We start from the raw sequence: 17,319 nt of genomic DNA on the forward strand, positions 1-17,319 counted from the left end.
TTGTAACATCACCACCATCATCATCATACTTGCATATATTTCTCTCTCTTGTCTCCACAATACGATTCACCATTGGACTTTATCATTGCACAGTAATATCAATTAATAATAGCAGAACTTTCAAAAAACTTCTAAAGGTTTAGGATGAAACACAAATAAATGTACCAATATATATATTTAATAGAAATTAATCAAATGAGATGAACATGGTGATACACATTGAATCAAGGAAAATACACAGAATTAAACGTGTTGGTCACCATAAAGGTGCCAACTCCACTACTTAAAAAATGGCGGAGAGGAAAAGGGAAATAAGAGAGAGAGAAGGGGCAAAGTTGTAGGGGAAGATGAGGTCACTTTGGCCAGGTACTAAAACTGGTTTAGTACCTGGCCAAAGTTCAAAGAGTAATAGCTTATTACTCTTTGCCAAAGTTGTTATGACTCTCTCTCTCTCTCTCTCTCTATGTGAAATTCATTTGCAATGGGAAAAAAATGAGATGCAATATTTTTCAATCTTATTGACCAGAAAAATTGCCGTCAACATTTACCTTTAAAGATTTACTCTGATTAATTGTGACGGAAATTTTGGAAATTTAGTTAATCTAATTTCCAGTTCAAGTATTTCTTGTTTCACCTTTTGCTATTTCCAAGGTTAAATTATTTTGGAAATTGTCTAATTGATAAATAAGTTAATAGAATCATTCTGATTTTATCAATCAATCTTGACAATTTATTTACATTTATTAATCTGATTATCATTTATCAGCTGAAAACTATTGTTTGATTAACTTTGTTTTCAATTTTGGATTATCTTTGACTGTTCAAGAGACCAAATAACATGATTAACATTGAAAACAATCAATTCCTGACAATTATCATTGATTATTTGAAACCTTTGATCATTGACTTTTTAATCAAATTAATGATAACGAAACAATTAACTCCTCAGACAAAGTGTAGCGAAAACAATTTATTTGGTTAATCCTTTCATTTTGGAAAACATTAATTGTTTAATTTTAGATCAACATGAAGTTGATTAATTTTCTCGTTCTTATTTTAGGTAAGTCGATTCATATAAATTGTCAATAATTAAACTTAATCGTCGAAGGAAAAAACAAACAAACAAACATTAAATTCTAATTGTTTTCCAATGAACAGTAATTTCAACCTCGATTCGAGCTGAAGGTGAAGGTGAACAACCACCGGCTGAACAGCCACCGCCGGAATCACAACCAGTACCCGAACAACCACCGGCTGAACAACCACCACCAACGGAATTAGTACTCGCAACAACTGTCGCTCCACCCGTTGAACCAGTAACCGAATCATGGGAATTGATTGAAAACATAAAATATTCTGATTTCCGTATGAACATTGATCACATCCTTGGTAATGTATTGGTACAAATTGTCGGCTGGCAGGCAAACATATTTGACAATATTCAGTCAAATTTATCGCCGCTATTGTCTCAATGGAATGAGTTAAAATCAACAATCAGGGAAGCAAAATCAAAAGAGGAAATTGCGATCAGATCAGCTGATGTTAATCACTCAAAATCGCTTCTTCAGCAACAGGTAAGCCTCTTGAAAGAAGCTCTTTCAACAGGTAATCAGGTTGAATATATGCTTGTCCGTGAACAAGAAAAGATTGACCAGTGGATAGTTGATGTTGGAAATAATGTCCAAGGCGCTCGTGACCTTAAGGTAAACATGACAAGAGATTTGGAAGAATTGATCAGTGGCGCTCGAATTGATATTAAATCAACTAAATCATCGATTCAGAAAATTTTCCAAAATCATTATTATGTAATTGAAAATGATCGACTATCAATGAACGGGAAATTGGATCGATTGGCCTTGGATTTCAAGGCGACCTTAGCCCAGTTAGTAACGTCCGTTCAAGTGACCAATAACTCGGTGTCCAATCGTTTGTCTCAGGAGGCAAATGGTTTACAGGAAACGATTGACTGGACAGTTGCCGATCTCCGTCGTCACCTTGATTCTAACCTGATGGCCACTGATCGGGATAAGATTGTTAATCATCTGGATGAAAGAGCTCAACAATTAGATGAAAATCTATTCACTGGACATGGAGAGAATCAACTTGCTCTAGATAATTATGCCAGAAATTTGATCGCTGATATAAACAACAATATCTGGTCTCTTGATAACGATATGAACACAATCAAGAATCAATTTGAACAATTAACTGCCGCTAATAAACTTCGTGCCAATCGATTGAGTGTCAAAACGTACAAAACCTTGGAACCCGTTGAATCTTTACTTTCATCTTTGGCCAAGAAACTTCAACGATTAGTTGATAATTGTTGTTAATCTTTGACAATTTATCTCTCGTAATTTCCCAATCCCAACAATCAACGTCAACATAATTGTTGATCAAAGTGATAATCATTTTTATCCAATAATAACAGCAACAATATCTCAATATCTGTACTGAGTTTTAATTCACAACAATTAATTATCGGTGACGATGATCAAATTTAAACCGGTAACCAAATGATGATCAGGTTTTCTTGACCCTCAAACACAGAGAGAGAGAGAGCAACAATTTAAATTGTTGTAATTAACAGCAATGGGGGAATTTCCTTAATTCCAGTGATTAGTATTTACAGTCAAAAAGTTAATTTCATTTAGATTATAAATTGTTTTTTCTTTGATTATTATTGATAATTTTCCCTGAATTTTGGTTTTTTTTAGTAACAATTTATCACCATAGAGAAAAAAAAGTCGAAGCAATTTACTAATTAACTTTTCGGTAAATTTTTCCATAATTGTCAGTCTTAATTGTTGTCCAATCGTAATTACAATTAAGCTTGACGATTAATTTGTACAAATTACTGCTTCCAAAGATACTCATTAACTTATTAACAACCAAATCAAGATGATTAACAGTTAGTGTACTCATACAATTAGTTAATTAAATTGTGAATTAACTATTTAACTTAAATTGTTTAAACAGTTACTTTTATCCCCTAATTTTATTTTTGAATAATCGTTTTTGATTACTGTCTATATGGTTGATTAATTACAAAAGTTTCTTCCGCAATTTGAGTTGATCAATTTACCAAATCAAAGTGATCAACACTTAATTGCGATTTAAATTGTTTTCAAATCAAATTGAATTTATCAAAAACAAAGTGATTAACATGATTTTGTCAATCGGATTAATAATATAAAATTAACTCAGTCCAATTTATTGACAATCAGCTAAATTGTGATTAGAGTTCAATGTAAATACTGATTGAACTAATTTTCAATTTAACTAATTGTTCATTTCCCTGTTGAAAAGGTTAATCCATTTACCTTGTAAATTGATAATCAACGCTAATTGTTGATCATGATCATCATCATGGTTAATAAATTGTAAACGTGATTGATTCACAAAATGATTTACAAAAGTACAAAAAGAAAAACAAAACAAAAATCAAATCAAATTAAATTCAATTAAATTGTAAAAAAGGTTATTAGATGATCAGTTTTAAGTGAAACTTGATTATCCACAACTAGATTAAAGTCTGTAGGTCAATTGTTTATGATTAACCTTCACAAAGGTCAAGTTAATCTCGTAAATCAAGTTTAGTAAACATCGATTTCTGTAGATTGTTGTTATTTTTTTTTATTGTTCTCTTGCTTCATAATCTTAATCACTCTAAATTGTTGTAGTTCATTAATATATTTTCATGATGATTATATTGTTGATTGTGATGATGATGATGATGATGATGACGTTTGAATGGAGAGTCCGTTGATCGTCATCATAATAACTACGATTGTAAAACTGGTTCTCAATTGAAAGTGAAAACTTTTCTTCAACTAATCTAACATCATGATTCCAATTTCACCTTAACAATTAACAATTAACATTGCGCTAATATCTGTTGTTGTAATTTCCCCTTTCAATTTACTCTCATTAGGAAATATTCATCAGTTAATCTTCATCTTTATCCTTGGATTTGTCCGATTGTTTTTCCTTAATCTACATTATCATGTCTCTTGTTTTGGTCAATCGTTTATCTCCCGAATTGTTTTTTCCCCATTGATGTTTATTGTAATCTCTCTCTCTCTCTCTCTCTCTCTCTCTCTCTTCGTGTAATTTGCTTGTAAAAGGAAAATTGTTAGAGATGAGAAGAGAATTTAAATTTAGTATTAATAGCGATCCCTTTACGTGGATGGTGTTAATCGTGATGAGAAACAGGGAAATACGGGAAAGTTAAATGTTCAGGAAAATTCTGGTTATTCATCAAATAACCCAAATGACAGAGTTTCGGTTTTCACGCCCAAAATTCATGGTATAAACGCTGAATTACAACATGTCTATTCTTTACAGTGGTTCGTCTGAGCAACAGAATCAGCTAAGCTACTAGTTAACACCAACTTCCTAGTAAATTATTCATCTTGTCCTTATCATGAACTTAATCATATGGCGATGAGGATATTGAATATTATTACTTTTAAAGAAAAAGATTGTTACAAGTTGACATTTATTTCCTATTGAAAACTTTTTTGAACAGTTGACAGATCATGGAATCCACATGAATGAATAAGAGAAAAATCATAAGTAAAAAAGAACAAAAATCAGGAAAAGAAGAAATAAATTCGAAAACAGAGAAAATAATAAAACTTTCAATTCCAACGAACAAAACTGTTAACCTAACGATCTTCAATTGTTTTCCCTTTCCAACGATTTATAATTACAATTTTCCTTCTTAATTGTAATTAATTTCATATTCTAATTATTATCAATCGATTGGCAATGATTTTTCTCAATTTCTCAACAATTGGAACTTGAAAATCACAATCAAAGCCAAACTTTTCCTCTTCTCTTTCATCCCAATTTACTAACTAATCCTTTAAGACTAATAACCAAACACAATGAAATCCATTTGAAAAAAAAGGAGATCAACTAATTAAAAGACTAGTTAACACATGGAATTACAATCAATTAATCAGAATTACTAAAAGAGATACAATTTAATCCAAACTTTAACTTCTCTCTTCAACTTGGACAGTTAATCTTGTCTCCAGATTATGAGGCGATACCATATAAAGATTAATAAACATTAACGTCAGACTAATGATTTTAGAATAGCGAATATATTTAAGATGGAAAATGAATCTGATTACAGTTGATTATCAACAATCAACGAATAGAATTTCAATCATAAAGATGGCGAACGAAGAAAAAAACAAAATAGAAGAGAAAGGAGAACGTGAATTCTATTAATTATCAACCAGTTAATTAGAAGAATAATCATAATGATAATCACCAATTTATCTCGAAAATTTGTCTTCCTCCTTATCCGTTTCATGCCTCGAGGCCTTAATCCAGGTAAAATCTTTTCTTATCATCGTCAGGATTACGGAGATGAATTGGAAAAAGATTCACCTTTCACTCAGTTCGTATGAAAAAAAGGTAATAACAACAATCGTTGACGATTAACTTTTAATTCAGTTTAATTGTGAGGAAGTTGAAACTTTCCCTTTAACAGTTGAACCATTAATAGCATGAAAGTTAATTGCGATTAATTTATATTTATAACTGGACATTGAGCCTCTTAATTTATATACTTTCTAATTGTTTGTATTTAGTTTTTTTCATCATCAACAACAAACATGGCGGAATCAGGAAGACACTTAGGTTGATGGTTGATCAACAATTAACATCCACATCCTCTCACAATTAAAGTGAAAACATGATGATTAACATAAACTGATGAAAATTAATTCAGCTGATCAACTATTGTTCACATTTAATTGTTAAACGAAACGTTTACCTGGTAAATTGTGTATTTGTAATTCATTGGTGATTAGAAACTTTAATCAACCTGAAATTTTCATGATGATTAGTTAATTATAATCAATGATTGTTTACTAAATAGTTAAGGTCATCAGCATTTACTTGGATAAGGTCAATTTGGTTGTATATTAATCTTTCGGTTTGATTAATAATCAATTTGATTGTAAATTATTTACTAATGTTTGTTTATTTTTCGCAAATCAATAAATTGTAAACGCGATTTAATTAATTAGTTTTAATTTTCAAACCTTTTCTTTTTGTTGTTTATAATTAAAAGGGTCAAATAATCAAGGTCTAAATAGACAGTGAGAGTTGTATTGCAATTAAAGGTCACAGGTTAATTGTATTGAACATGTTGACTGTTGAAAGTGAATTAAATTTAATCACATTATCAAAGTTGATAAATCAAGTTGACCTAAAGACTTTATAATCATCACCTAATCTTGACCTTTAATGATATCGCAGATTTAATAACAATCCAAGAAAACAATTAGTTAATTGTTGAAGGAAATAGCAAATCAATAGTATTAACTATCAAATCAGCTAATTATCATGATAATAATAATAACATTCAGTTAATTGTTGTTTTTCTTGTCTTAATCATTTCCTTGTATCATCTTCACTTACAATACAATAATTGTAATTATATTTTCCTATCATTGATCAACTACCAAACAATTAACAACAACAACAAACTTTGGGTACGAAAACTTTTCGAAAGATCCATGATCTCGAATATGTTAGAACAAAAATTCAAATTCGATCGATGCCTTTTTTTAATGTCTACGATACAATCAACCGGTCGCAGTCCATTTATTTAGACACAACGGAACTGAGGCCAGAGCACTTTGGATACTTGTTCAGCCGAAACCAATCTAATTTTCGATAAGGAAATCAAATGTTATCGAAGAAACGAAAATTTTGTGACCTGAAAACTTATTGTTACTAAGAAAAACTGACCTGAAGTCTCGACTTCGAACTTGATTTTCTCGAAAACTATTGATCAGATCAGAAAAAAAATATTTCGCATTCATTTTTGTGGCCCTTTAAGAGCACAAAGTCTCAACTCTTAACCAAAATGTCCTTTGTTTGCTCAGTACTTGAGACAATAAGGTCAAGGACAATTATAAATATTGATTGTGATTAACTAATTGCCAGACATTTATAAATATTGATTACCGATAAAGTTATCTTCGCAATCATCAATTTAATCAGACCGGATAATCTTAATTAGCAAAGATAACAATCAGTTAAAGGTAATCAGGTAAACGAGAGGAAATGTAAACTTTATTTACAATTTGCTTCAATGAATGTTAATTTTAGAGTGATTAAAGCAACAGCACCGATGCTACCGGAACAATTAATTAATCGCTAATCATCACCAATGATCAAAATATCATTGCAATTAACCAACGAAAACAATACTCAAAGAAAATCCATTAACTATTAATATTTATCGCTTTAAATTGTTACTTTAATTCCTAAGTGTTAATTGTTTTCACAGTTAATGATTAAATTATTAATATGATTTTACAAAAGGTGATTATTGTTGTTTGTTTACTATAAATTTAATTGTGACTAATTAATTGAGCCTTTGGGTAACAAGTGAATTAAAACTTACGATAAACTGTTCGAGTTGATTAACTAATCAACTTAGAGTGACGTTGATTTTTGTTGACTGCAAAAAGTTATCAGTTAAATTATTTACTCTATTCATTTGAATTTGTACAATTAAATGAGTGAAAAAGTTAATTGTTCTCGGTTTAGATTGTTGATTTAATTTTACATTGACTTTTACAGGAAATTCAATTTAATCTTATCCTTTCCCTTGGATTTTTTTTCGTTTGATAACATTTTCTGTTCGTATTCATGAGATGATTATGATGATAACCTTTTCCTTTGATTGATATAAATCTCTTTGATTGTTGATGATTAATCTCTTGGCAATATAATAATGGTTGACTATTATTAACGTTTCTTTAAATTATCAACGTCGCCGTTGATTGTAAGTAATTGTTGTTGTTGATTAATCGTTTTTCTCGCCCTTCATGCTTTTCCTTATTCACTAATGATAACCATGAATATGATGACAAGATGATGATTAAGATGAAGATAATTGTCCAAATCTCCTTGTTTCAAATATGAAGATGATTGAGTTGGGATATTATTGGAATGTAAATCAGTCAAAACTGGACAATTAAGTAAAATAACAATCAATTCCAATTGTTCATCAGCTGTTTGATTGATTATGGTTCCATCGTCGGGTTTAAAACAAGATGAGATTAACAATTAAAAGGATTAATCTAATGATCAACCGGTAAAATGATGATGATGATAAGTAATTCAATGGATAAAATAAAGTAGATCAAAGTTGATAACGATTCTTGAGTTAATTGCGACAAAAATCAAGGTGATAATCAAGGAATAATAATGAATTGGATAAATGTACTACAAAAAAAAGATGGAGATTTAAACTTAAAAGGGATAAGATGAAGAGAGATCATAATTGTTGGTGGTGAGATTAGAGGATTGAGTGATTAATGTTACAACACTTGGGTAAAAATGTTATTAACTAATTGTTGGCTTAAATCATCAAATTTAAGTTATTGCCAATTTATCAACAACAAGTACATTAAACATGAAAAGTTGATGATAATGTTTTGAAGACAGTTGAGTGTCACAGGAATCATGATGATTTGGAATTTAGGGAAATTTACATTATTAATTAATAACAATTAAAGATGAAAACATGATAATTAATTTAAAGAATATCAGTTTCATATATTTTCTGAGTTTCATGTTTTATCGGTCCTTTTGAGTTTTGATCTCCTTTGCTAATTGATTGATCTTTTTGGTTTTCTCCTTGATTACTTGATCGAGATTCTTGTGAACCTTTCGGTGTTGATTGTTGTGGGGCTGATAACGGTTGTTGCTGCCCTGAGTGGGGCTTCTTGTTATTAGGTAAATGAGTTAATGATCCGCTAACATTTGACGATGATGCCGATTTTAAAACGATATTTGATTCGCTTCCAGTTTTCTTTAAATCATTTAACAGTAAATTAGGTAATTCGCCACGAGATAATTGCTGTAATCGAGTATATTGCTCCTGGAGGAGCTTTTGTTTTCTTAAAAGTTCTAAATGACGTTCTTCTAGTAATTGTTGACGCGATTTTCCCGATTTTCCCGTTTCTATTATGGATCCTTGACTATCAATGGAAGAAAGTGAAGTCGTTGAATTACTAGGAACCATTGAGAGTCCCTCGAGATCACCATCAACGCCTAAGGTATTGGAATCATGATTGTGAAGAGATTCACCTTCAGGGGGTGTTGATTTGGGTCGCAACTGTGCCAATTGTGAGGGTGTTGGCTCTGAATTACTACGGACCACACTGGCACCAATTCGACCTGTGGTTAGACTTCTATTACTGTTAATTGCGTTCTTATTGTTGGTAATATTGTTATTGGTAAGAGAGGAACGTGGTTTAACTTCAGGTCCATCATTTACTTGGCTTGAAGATGATCGAGGTGGCGGAATGGGAACTAAAGAGAAAGTAAAGAGAGAGAGAGAGGCAAAAATAAGATCAAAATATTTAAGACTAGATTTTCGTCGATTCAATTATTAATAGTTACCTGATTTTCTTCCTGAATCAACTGATCCCAAGCGTCGTTGCCTATCTGAGGCTAAATGATTAGTTGATTGTTTGTTAGCTTGGTGCATTGGCAAAGGCTTGGAAAAGGTTTGCAGCTCATTAAGAAGGGCGTCTAAGGTGTTTTCGTTAGAAGGGTCCGTTTTGGTCGTTGGTGTTGCTGGCGTGACCTGAATAACTGTATGACTCTCTAATTCCGTGCTCTGTTTAATTATCATCATCGGGAACATGTCAATGGGTCAATGGTTGTGATATCAACAGTGGACAAGCCAAAAAAGCCAAAGAGGGAGAACAAGGAAGGAATAATTAAATTAGTATACTTGTTAATCAACTTATTAGAGAGAGAGATTATTAGATCACAAATAATAATTGTGATGGTTTATGATTAAACAATTTAGATGTATTAATATTGTATATACATATTGTAAGACAAACAGAAAACAGGCAAGTTTAATTTGGAAGACAAATTATGATGTTAATGATTCTGAAAGTCTCAATCGTTAATCTCATCTTTAAAATACAGAATTGGACAAGTTTAATCAACCGATCTTTAAATTGTATTTCCAAGCTATAAATATCAATACTACTGGTAGGATAAATTATTCAAGACTCTATGGCGAGTTAATTATCATCATCAGTTAATTTTTGACAAATTAAGATGGTTTTCAAACCTGTACAATCCTGTAGGTTTAAAAGCTTTGATTGATACTAATAGTTAATTGCGAAAAAAACAATGAAAATCACAATTTGCAAAGGAGTGACAATAAGGTAAACAATTTAGAAATTGATTAGATTGCAAGTTTACAATTTAGATTTAATCGTGATGTGTAAGCAATCAGTTAATTGTGATAATAGGCTTTGATTAGGGCGATTCAGGTTTTTCAGTTGATATACTTTATAAATCGTAAAGGAAAATGAAGTTATTAGAAATTAATAATCAATCGATTAAAACAATTGAATGGGAAAATTAAAGTGAAAAAAGTTACTAATAATTATTAGTGAATTAAATTAATTCCAGAATTCAGGAGGGATATAATTAAGAAATGCAAAAGAAAACGAGAAAAAATATCATTAATTAGGATTGAATTCAATTTCGATTAATATTTGGTAACTAATCAAGATTTATTCTCATGAATGATTAGTTGATTCCCAATACTTTTGCTTTGAAATTCATCAAGAAAAATTTGAATAAACAATTTGAAGTGTAAAATAATTGATTAAAATTATCAATCAGCAATTAACACGATTGACAAAAAAACAAATCAAGTGATTAATTGTCAATAATCAGAAATAATTTCGACAAGTAAAAATCAATGAGAAACAATTGAAATTAGAGTTTTAAATGATAATAGAAATTCAAATAAAATTAATAAAAATTTTCTCGATTTTGGATAAAAAATCAATTAATCGAAATGCAAATTCTTATAATGTTTAGATTATATAATTAACGAACCTGTTTGGTTGGCATCGAGGTAAATCCCCTCATAAGGCTATTAGTTAATTACAGAGATAGTTGGTGATTTAATTTAATTTGATTGTCACAATTATAATAATAGTGTGAATATGATGACCATATAGTTAAGGGACAGTTAATTAAGTTGGTGAATAAATAAAACATGAAGACAAAAACAAAGGGAATTGAGGACAAGAGATAGTGTTGAGTTAGAATTGATTTTGATTGTAATTAGTTAATTTAGTTTCATTGGGGTTTAGATAAGTGTCTTTTAATTATCATCATTGTCAGAATTTCATTTTTTCAATTCATGATAATCAAATCAAATCAAATTGAAACAATTTCTCATGCAGATTTTAATTGTAATCAAATTGTTTTTGACTTCATTTAAATTGATTTATTGTGACGATTTTTATGTATTAATAATGATATAAAAATCACAATTCGTGCTTAAGTTAATTAACGTTAATTTTTAGAGTCAATAATTGAGAGTATTTTAATTTTGTGAGAAATCAAATCGAATCAACAAATTAAATTTTGATTTAAATACAAATGGAAACATCAAAAGGTTTAGAAAGTTGTTAATTGTAACACAATTAGATGTGCATCGAGATTAACAAATCAAACATGCAACTGACAACAATTAACTTGATTATAAACAAAGTGTATTTATAATTATAAAAATTTAGATTGTGTAGTAAACAAAATCAAAATTAATGTTGAAAAAATCAAGATCAGTAAAATTAAACAACCGTTAATTATTGATAATACTTGAAGATATTAGATGAAAATTAAAAATAGAAACAGTTAATCAATTGCAGACTCAATCTCTCAGCAATTAGTTAATTAATTATCAATATTTCCAGGCAAACGAGCAAACTGTTGATTGTTCAATGCCTTTAATTAAGCTTCCTGAGTGTTTTTTTGATGATTTATTGGAAAATAATTGTAATCAAAACCAACTTATCATAAATTGATGGTCACAATTAACTTTGAGCATCAACTTGAGTGATATTGCAATTAAATTTGAAAAAAAACAATACATAATTAGTGAAGTGAACAAATGAAAAACAAAACTTTGACTGTTTAAAAGATTCAAATATTGTGACACTTAAATAGTAGCAAAATCAACAAATGATAAAGATTAATCAATGAATCAATTCTCATTCCTCATGAAAATTTCAGAAATCAAGCTCTGTTCAAGTTAAGCAAACGAATCAAGAGTAAACTAGAACAATTTAAACAAAGATAATCATAATTATGTAACAATGAAAACTAATGATGAGATTGTTGATTAATCGATGGATAAGTTGGTTAGAAGAGTTAATTGATTTATACTCGATTCTGTCCCTGAAATTTGGACTCCGCTTCCACAAATCAGCTCGATTGGCCTACACGAAACACCATTTGAATATATGAATAATAACAATCAAAGTTAATTAAAAGTAACAATTAAGAAAGTTGAATAAGTAAGATTGAAAATCATCAACCATCAAGAGATTAGTAGGAACATAAATTGCTGTTTCTTTTCCTACTATTACTCACTGACCACTGGTCATTACAGTTTTACAAATCGGATAACAAATTGTGACAATCTTAATTAAAAGTTAATTAAATGGTGACAATTAGACAATAAACATAAAAAAACTCAAAACTAAATTGAACTTAATTTCTAAATGATTATAAAAAAGCAGCTAACTAGCATATGAATAAAAAAAATATGATCTGTTTAAATGTTAATAATTGATTGTTGATAAAAAAATTCTAAATCTAAATTGTTAACAATTAGCTTACCCTTTTTGACATAATTGGCTCTTTGGATGAATGTCCATCATTAGAATCAGCTGATATCGCTTTTTCAAATTTACCTATCGATTGATTGCCCGAGGTACACCTTTGCTCTTGAACTGAGGCCAATCTGTTGATTAATAATTAACAATTGATTACAAAACAAAAAGTTAATCAAAAAAAAAGATACAAAATAACAAATATTAATGATGATAAAAAAAATTAAGAAATGGTGAACAATTAAATTGCTATTTTATAAACGCACGCAAAGTTAATTTTTCTTAATTAAAAAGAGAAATGAATAAACGTTTTAGATTGGCTGTTAATTAAAAAGCTAATCAACAATTAATTTTACCTTTTCAAGGTCACCAGGGTTCCGGTCAACTTTTTACATCGTCTTAATGCATTTTCAAGTCTATCGGGTTCTTCTGTCAAGAATCTAAAGTACGAGGGATAAATTGAGAAGATTAGATTGATTGAACAATTAAACAATTAAGAGATTAATAAGTTACATCAACATACTTTTCCTCACGAACAACAATTTCCATCTCATGAGTTATGATCGTTTTCAATGCTTCTTGGAGATGAGGATATCGAGTCTTGAGATCAGCGACTGTTTTTGAAGCTCGACTTAGGATCAAGGCCATTGCCTCAACATCGGTCATATTTACACGACAACGACGATTAATAACATTACTACGAAGTCCTTCAACTTGACTTTCAAGCTCATTAAGATCTTTTTCTAATCGGGTAACATCAAATTTATAAGATTCCTCATCTTTGGATAAACGAAGTCGATTAAATCTAAGTGACCTTTCCAGTGGGTCATTAAGCATCAAATGGGCTAATGAGGTTCTTATTTTAGAACAAGTTTCTTTTAATGTTTCCTTTGCCATTCCTGATTGGGTTTGAGCTATTCGACGAAGATTTCGAAGTTCTAATCTTATATCTTTGGTTCGCTTTTTTAATTGACGCAGTTGATTGTACATATCGACGGGTAATGTTGAGCTGACTCCATCCGCTGAGCCACGGTAATTAGCGAGAGTTGCTGGTTTCGGTGGTGGGGCTGGTTTAGGTACACCAGGCTTGTCCACTCCTGGTCAATGAAAATAAAGAAACAAAAACAAATCAATTAAATTGAATTACTACCAAAGTTAGTCAATTAAAAGATAACGTAAGTATCAAACATGCATAAAAACAATCAATGTCTGTTATTGATGCAATCAACAATTAGGATAGAAAGAAAAACAATCAACAAATTGAGATAATAATCATTAAATTGATGATACTATTAATAGCAATCCTACAAAAAGTAAATAGTCAATAAATAAAACCTTAGAGTTGATATTTAGGTTTAAGATTTTTTTTTGTATCTGTTAGTTAATCATAAATGGTAAAATTTTACAATAACCATTGCAAATAAATTACTGAGTAAATAATATTTTGCATAAAGTTAATTGCACTCAAATTTTAATTTGCTGATTAAGCATTTCTTAATTGTTGCAAGTTTCAAGCCTCAAATCAATAAAATTAAGTTGATTAAGACAAGAGACTCATTAATGTAATATGCTAATTAAATCATAACTTGAGCATAACTAATTTAAAGCTGTTGGTTTTAAGATAATTGATTTAATTGTATAGATCAAGTTGATTGTCATCTAATGAAAACAAAGTTGATTTATTACTCATCAGATGCTAACGATGAGTGATTAACTACTGTTACCTTTGAGATCAGGCCCAGAACCAGGAGCTTGGCGGATTTGAGCAGGTGGGGGAGTGGATAAGGCTTTTTGAACTAATCCCGTAAGGCTTGCCAATTGTCTCTCCATGAAATCCACCCTGATCCGAGCTTCTTCATCAATAATCGGTGTAGCACTTCCAGATCTTGAGGGGTGATGACCCCCTGTGGTACCATACATATCATCGTAAGAGTTGATAGGAGGTTGAGGTGGAGGTGGTTGATGTGAGTAGCCAGGTGATGGAAATGATGATCTGGCTCCAAGGGGAAGATTCTCTCCATTGGGTAATCTTCTTTCTGGAGAGGAAAGATAACCTGAGTAGGGAGATTCGGAAAAAGATCTTCTGTCCGGAGTCGGATAATGACCTGCAACAGAGTATGGCCTCTCGGGTAAAGGTCGATTGGTATATGGATGAATTACTGGAGTTGATGAAACACCGAGATTAGAAGAGGTTGAAGGTGATCGACCTGGAGGAACCATTGTAAGTCCAGAGGATTGTGGTGTCCGAGAGGGTGGAGGTGGGGCTGCCCCTCCGTTAGGGCCACTATTTCCAGCCATCATGTTAGCTTGAAATGATCTTTGAGGTTTAGGTGGAGCGTTATTAACTAACGGAGGTCCTATTAATAAATAAAGAATAAATAAATCATCAGTTAAATTGTATGAAATATTGATATTTAAGATCATTCCATCAACAATTCATACAAAAAAAGGCAAAATTTTAAAAATTAAACGTAATTTGAATTAATGATTAGCATGTAATCGGATGAATCTCAACCTAATCTCATGAACCTTAAATAGGTTGGAACAGTTATTTATTTAATTATCTAGATGAGAAAAGATGATGTATCTAAATAACTTTTTAATATACTTTTAACATCATCATCAACATTATAATCATATTACATGGTAATTTCTGAATTTTCTGAACCTTAGGTGCAATTATGATGGAAAATATTCTTATTTTCAATTTCACCAAAAGTGAAATTAACATTGTCAACATAATATCATGTCCAGGGTGTAAAAATGGTTTATATAAGCAAATAAAATCGGTCGTTTGTAATTGAACATAAAAATCATTAAATCGTAAAGTAAATTTTTGATATTGCGATGATATTATAGTGAAGAATCAACATGAGAGGAAAAGAGATACTTTTGAATATTTCAGTTGAGTAGTAAAGGGTAACTTCAATGGGATATTCTGTGTATCTTTGTAATGGAACGTTACATGAGAAAGGAGATGAAAATGATAGAAAGAAGGTGGAAAGAAGATGAAGGATGCAAAGTGTGTGCGTAAGGAAAAAAAGAGAGATGAGGATGTAAAAGAAAGTGAAATAGAAAGAATATCCTATCGATCCAATCTGAGGACAATATCTACACACTAGGAACATCGTAGAGGCTTTAAAACGATCAATTTATCGACCCTAAACAAAAAGAACTGATAAATAAGGGAAAGAGGATAAATGATGAAGAGAAGAAAAAAAATACAACATTTGGGAGGATAAAGGATAGAAGATGAAACTGAGAAAAGAATCAGTAGAAAAACAAATAGAGAAAGAAAAAGATATTATAAAGGTAACACAGTTTGACGAAGCAAAATTCAACAGTCACTAATATAAATACATATTCAGGATGAGAAATTAACTTACCTGGATAAGGTTTCGCTCGTTCCGGTGGTCTGACCGTTCCAACAGGTAGCCAAGGTCCACCAGCTTCGTTTTGCTCGTAAACTCGTAAAACTGAACGATCTCGAATGTCGGCAAGATCTTCTAGCTCATAGAACATATTTTTCGAGGTATCGTGAATATAGATACGAACTTGGCGAGAATCTAGATAATCCATAGTCAATTGTCTAGGGAAAGAGCGGACAAAAAGGGCACGAACTGTATCTATGGAGGTTATTTCATTAGGTAGAAGGGCTCGTTTAGTTTCATTTCGATATTGTAGAAAAACCAATCCAAGTGAACGATCCTGGGTTTTTGAAGGGGTTCGTACAATCGGTAATGATGACCTCGCTTTGGTTGACCGACGAAAACCGGTCGCAGAGGTTTCCACTTCCGACATTATTCCAGGATCTTCATCGAAAACACTTAATGGCACTAAAGGGAAGGGATATTGTTGATATCCATTGTAAGATGGATGCTGGTTAATGTGATGTAATTGTTGAGATGAAAATGAATGATGAGGACCAATTTGATTAGAACCACCTTGTTGTTGTGGTTGTGGTTGTGGCGGTTGTTGTTGTTGTTGTTGCTGCTGCTGTTGATTACGATTCAATTTCTTATTGTTCATGTTGAAATAAGAAATTAAGGTCCGTAACTGGGACCCAAATTATCAATAATATTAAAGATTACAAGTTAAAAATGATTTAGATATCAAAGTCAGTTGGATTGGAGTCGGTCAGTCAGTCGATAGTTGAATAGAATAAGAATTAGCCGAGGTTTGAGAGATTCCTAGTTGATTAATTACTAGTCGATTGTTAAACTAATCAACTATTAATTATCTCCAATGTTTAAAGTTGTTCTTTGTCCACAAAACCATAATAACAATAACCATTAATAAAGAGTTAAAGTTGATGTTTGATAATTAAAACAATTCCAACCAGGGGATCACCTTAAAAGCTTTTTTTGTTAATAATCACTTGAGAGAAACACAATTTACCAATTATAACCTGAGATTCATAAGATTTCACCTTTATTCCCCATTCACAACATTACCAAAAGTTGCAAAATAATTTTCTTTTTAATTGATTTTAATCTCATCAGTGATTAAGAAAAACAAAACAATCAAAGAAAAAGATTTGATAGAAAAAAGAAAAAAATTCTAAGCCGTTTTCAAGCCGAATTTGTGGTTAGCTGCTTTTTCGAAATTCTAATTA

General features: G+C 30.9%; 2 protein-coding genes across 3 annotated transcripts; one reads left to right on the top strand and one right to left on the bottom strand.

Moving 5' to 3' along the window:
* The first annotated feature begins 782 nt into the window (after window positions 1-782).
* LOC128386081 (uncharacterized) lies at window positions 783-2,447 on the top strand. Its single transcript, XM_053345046.1, has 2 exons — window positions 783-1,060; window positions 1,159-2,447. Exons 1-2 carry the CDS (start codon window positions 1,027-1,029, stop codon window positions 2,331-2,333), a joined length of 1,209 nt encoding a protein of 402 aa, XP_053201021.1. The 5' UTR covers window positions 783-1,026; the 3' UTR covers window positions 2,334-2,447.
* A 4,822-nt stretch (window positions 2,448-7,269) lies between these two features.
* Window positions 7,270-17,244, bottom strand: LOC128385952 (coiled-coil domain-containing protein AGAP005037-like). Of its 2 annotated transcripts, XM_053344890.1 has the most exons (9): window positions 16,091-17,244; window positions 14,429-15,061; window positions 13,228-13,801; window positions 13,061-13,144; window positions 12,712-12,835; window positions 12,256-12,308; window positions 10,918-10,954; window positions 9,448-9,667; window positions 7,270-9,357 (listed from the first exon to the last, which is right to left on the bottom strand). In XM_053344890.1, exons 1-9 carry the CDS (start codon window positions 16,731-16,733, stop codon window positions 8,579-8,581), a joined length of 3,147 nt encoding a protein of 1,048 aa, XP_053200865.1. In that variant the 5' UTR covers window positions 16,734-17,244; the 3' UTR covers window positions 7,270-8,578. The 2 variants fall into 2 exon arrangements, with proteins under 2 accessions (XP_053200865.1, XP_053200866.1); XM_053344891.1 differs by lacking the exons at window positions 10,918-10,954; window positions 12,256-12,308 and having other exon boundaries at window positions 16,091-17,243.
* Window positions 17,245-17,319: the final 75 nt, after the last annotated feature.

This window comes from Panonychus citri, unplaced genomic scaffold (genome assembly GCF_014898815.1).
Source record: "Panonychus citri isolate SS breed McGregor unplaced genomic scaffold, ASM1489881v1 Contig00063, whole genome shotgun sequence".
NCBI lineage: Eukaryota > Metazoa > Arthropoda > Arachnida > Trombidiformes > Tetranychidae > Panonychus > Panonychus citri.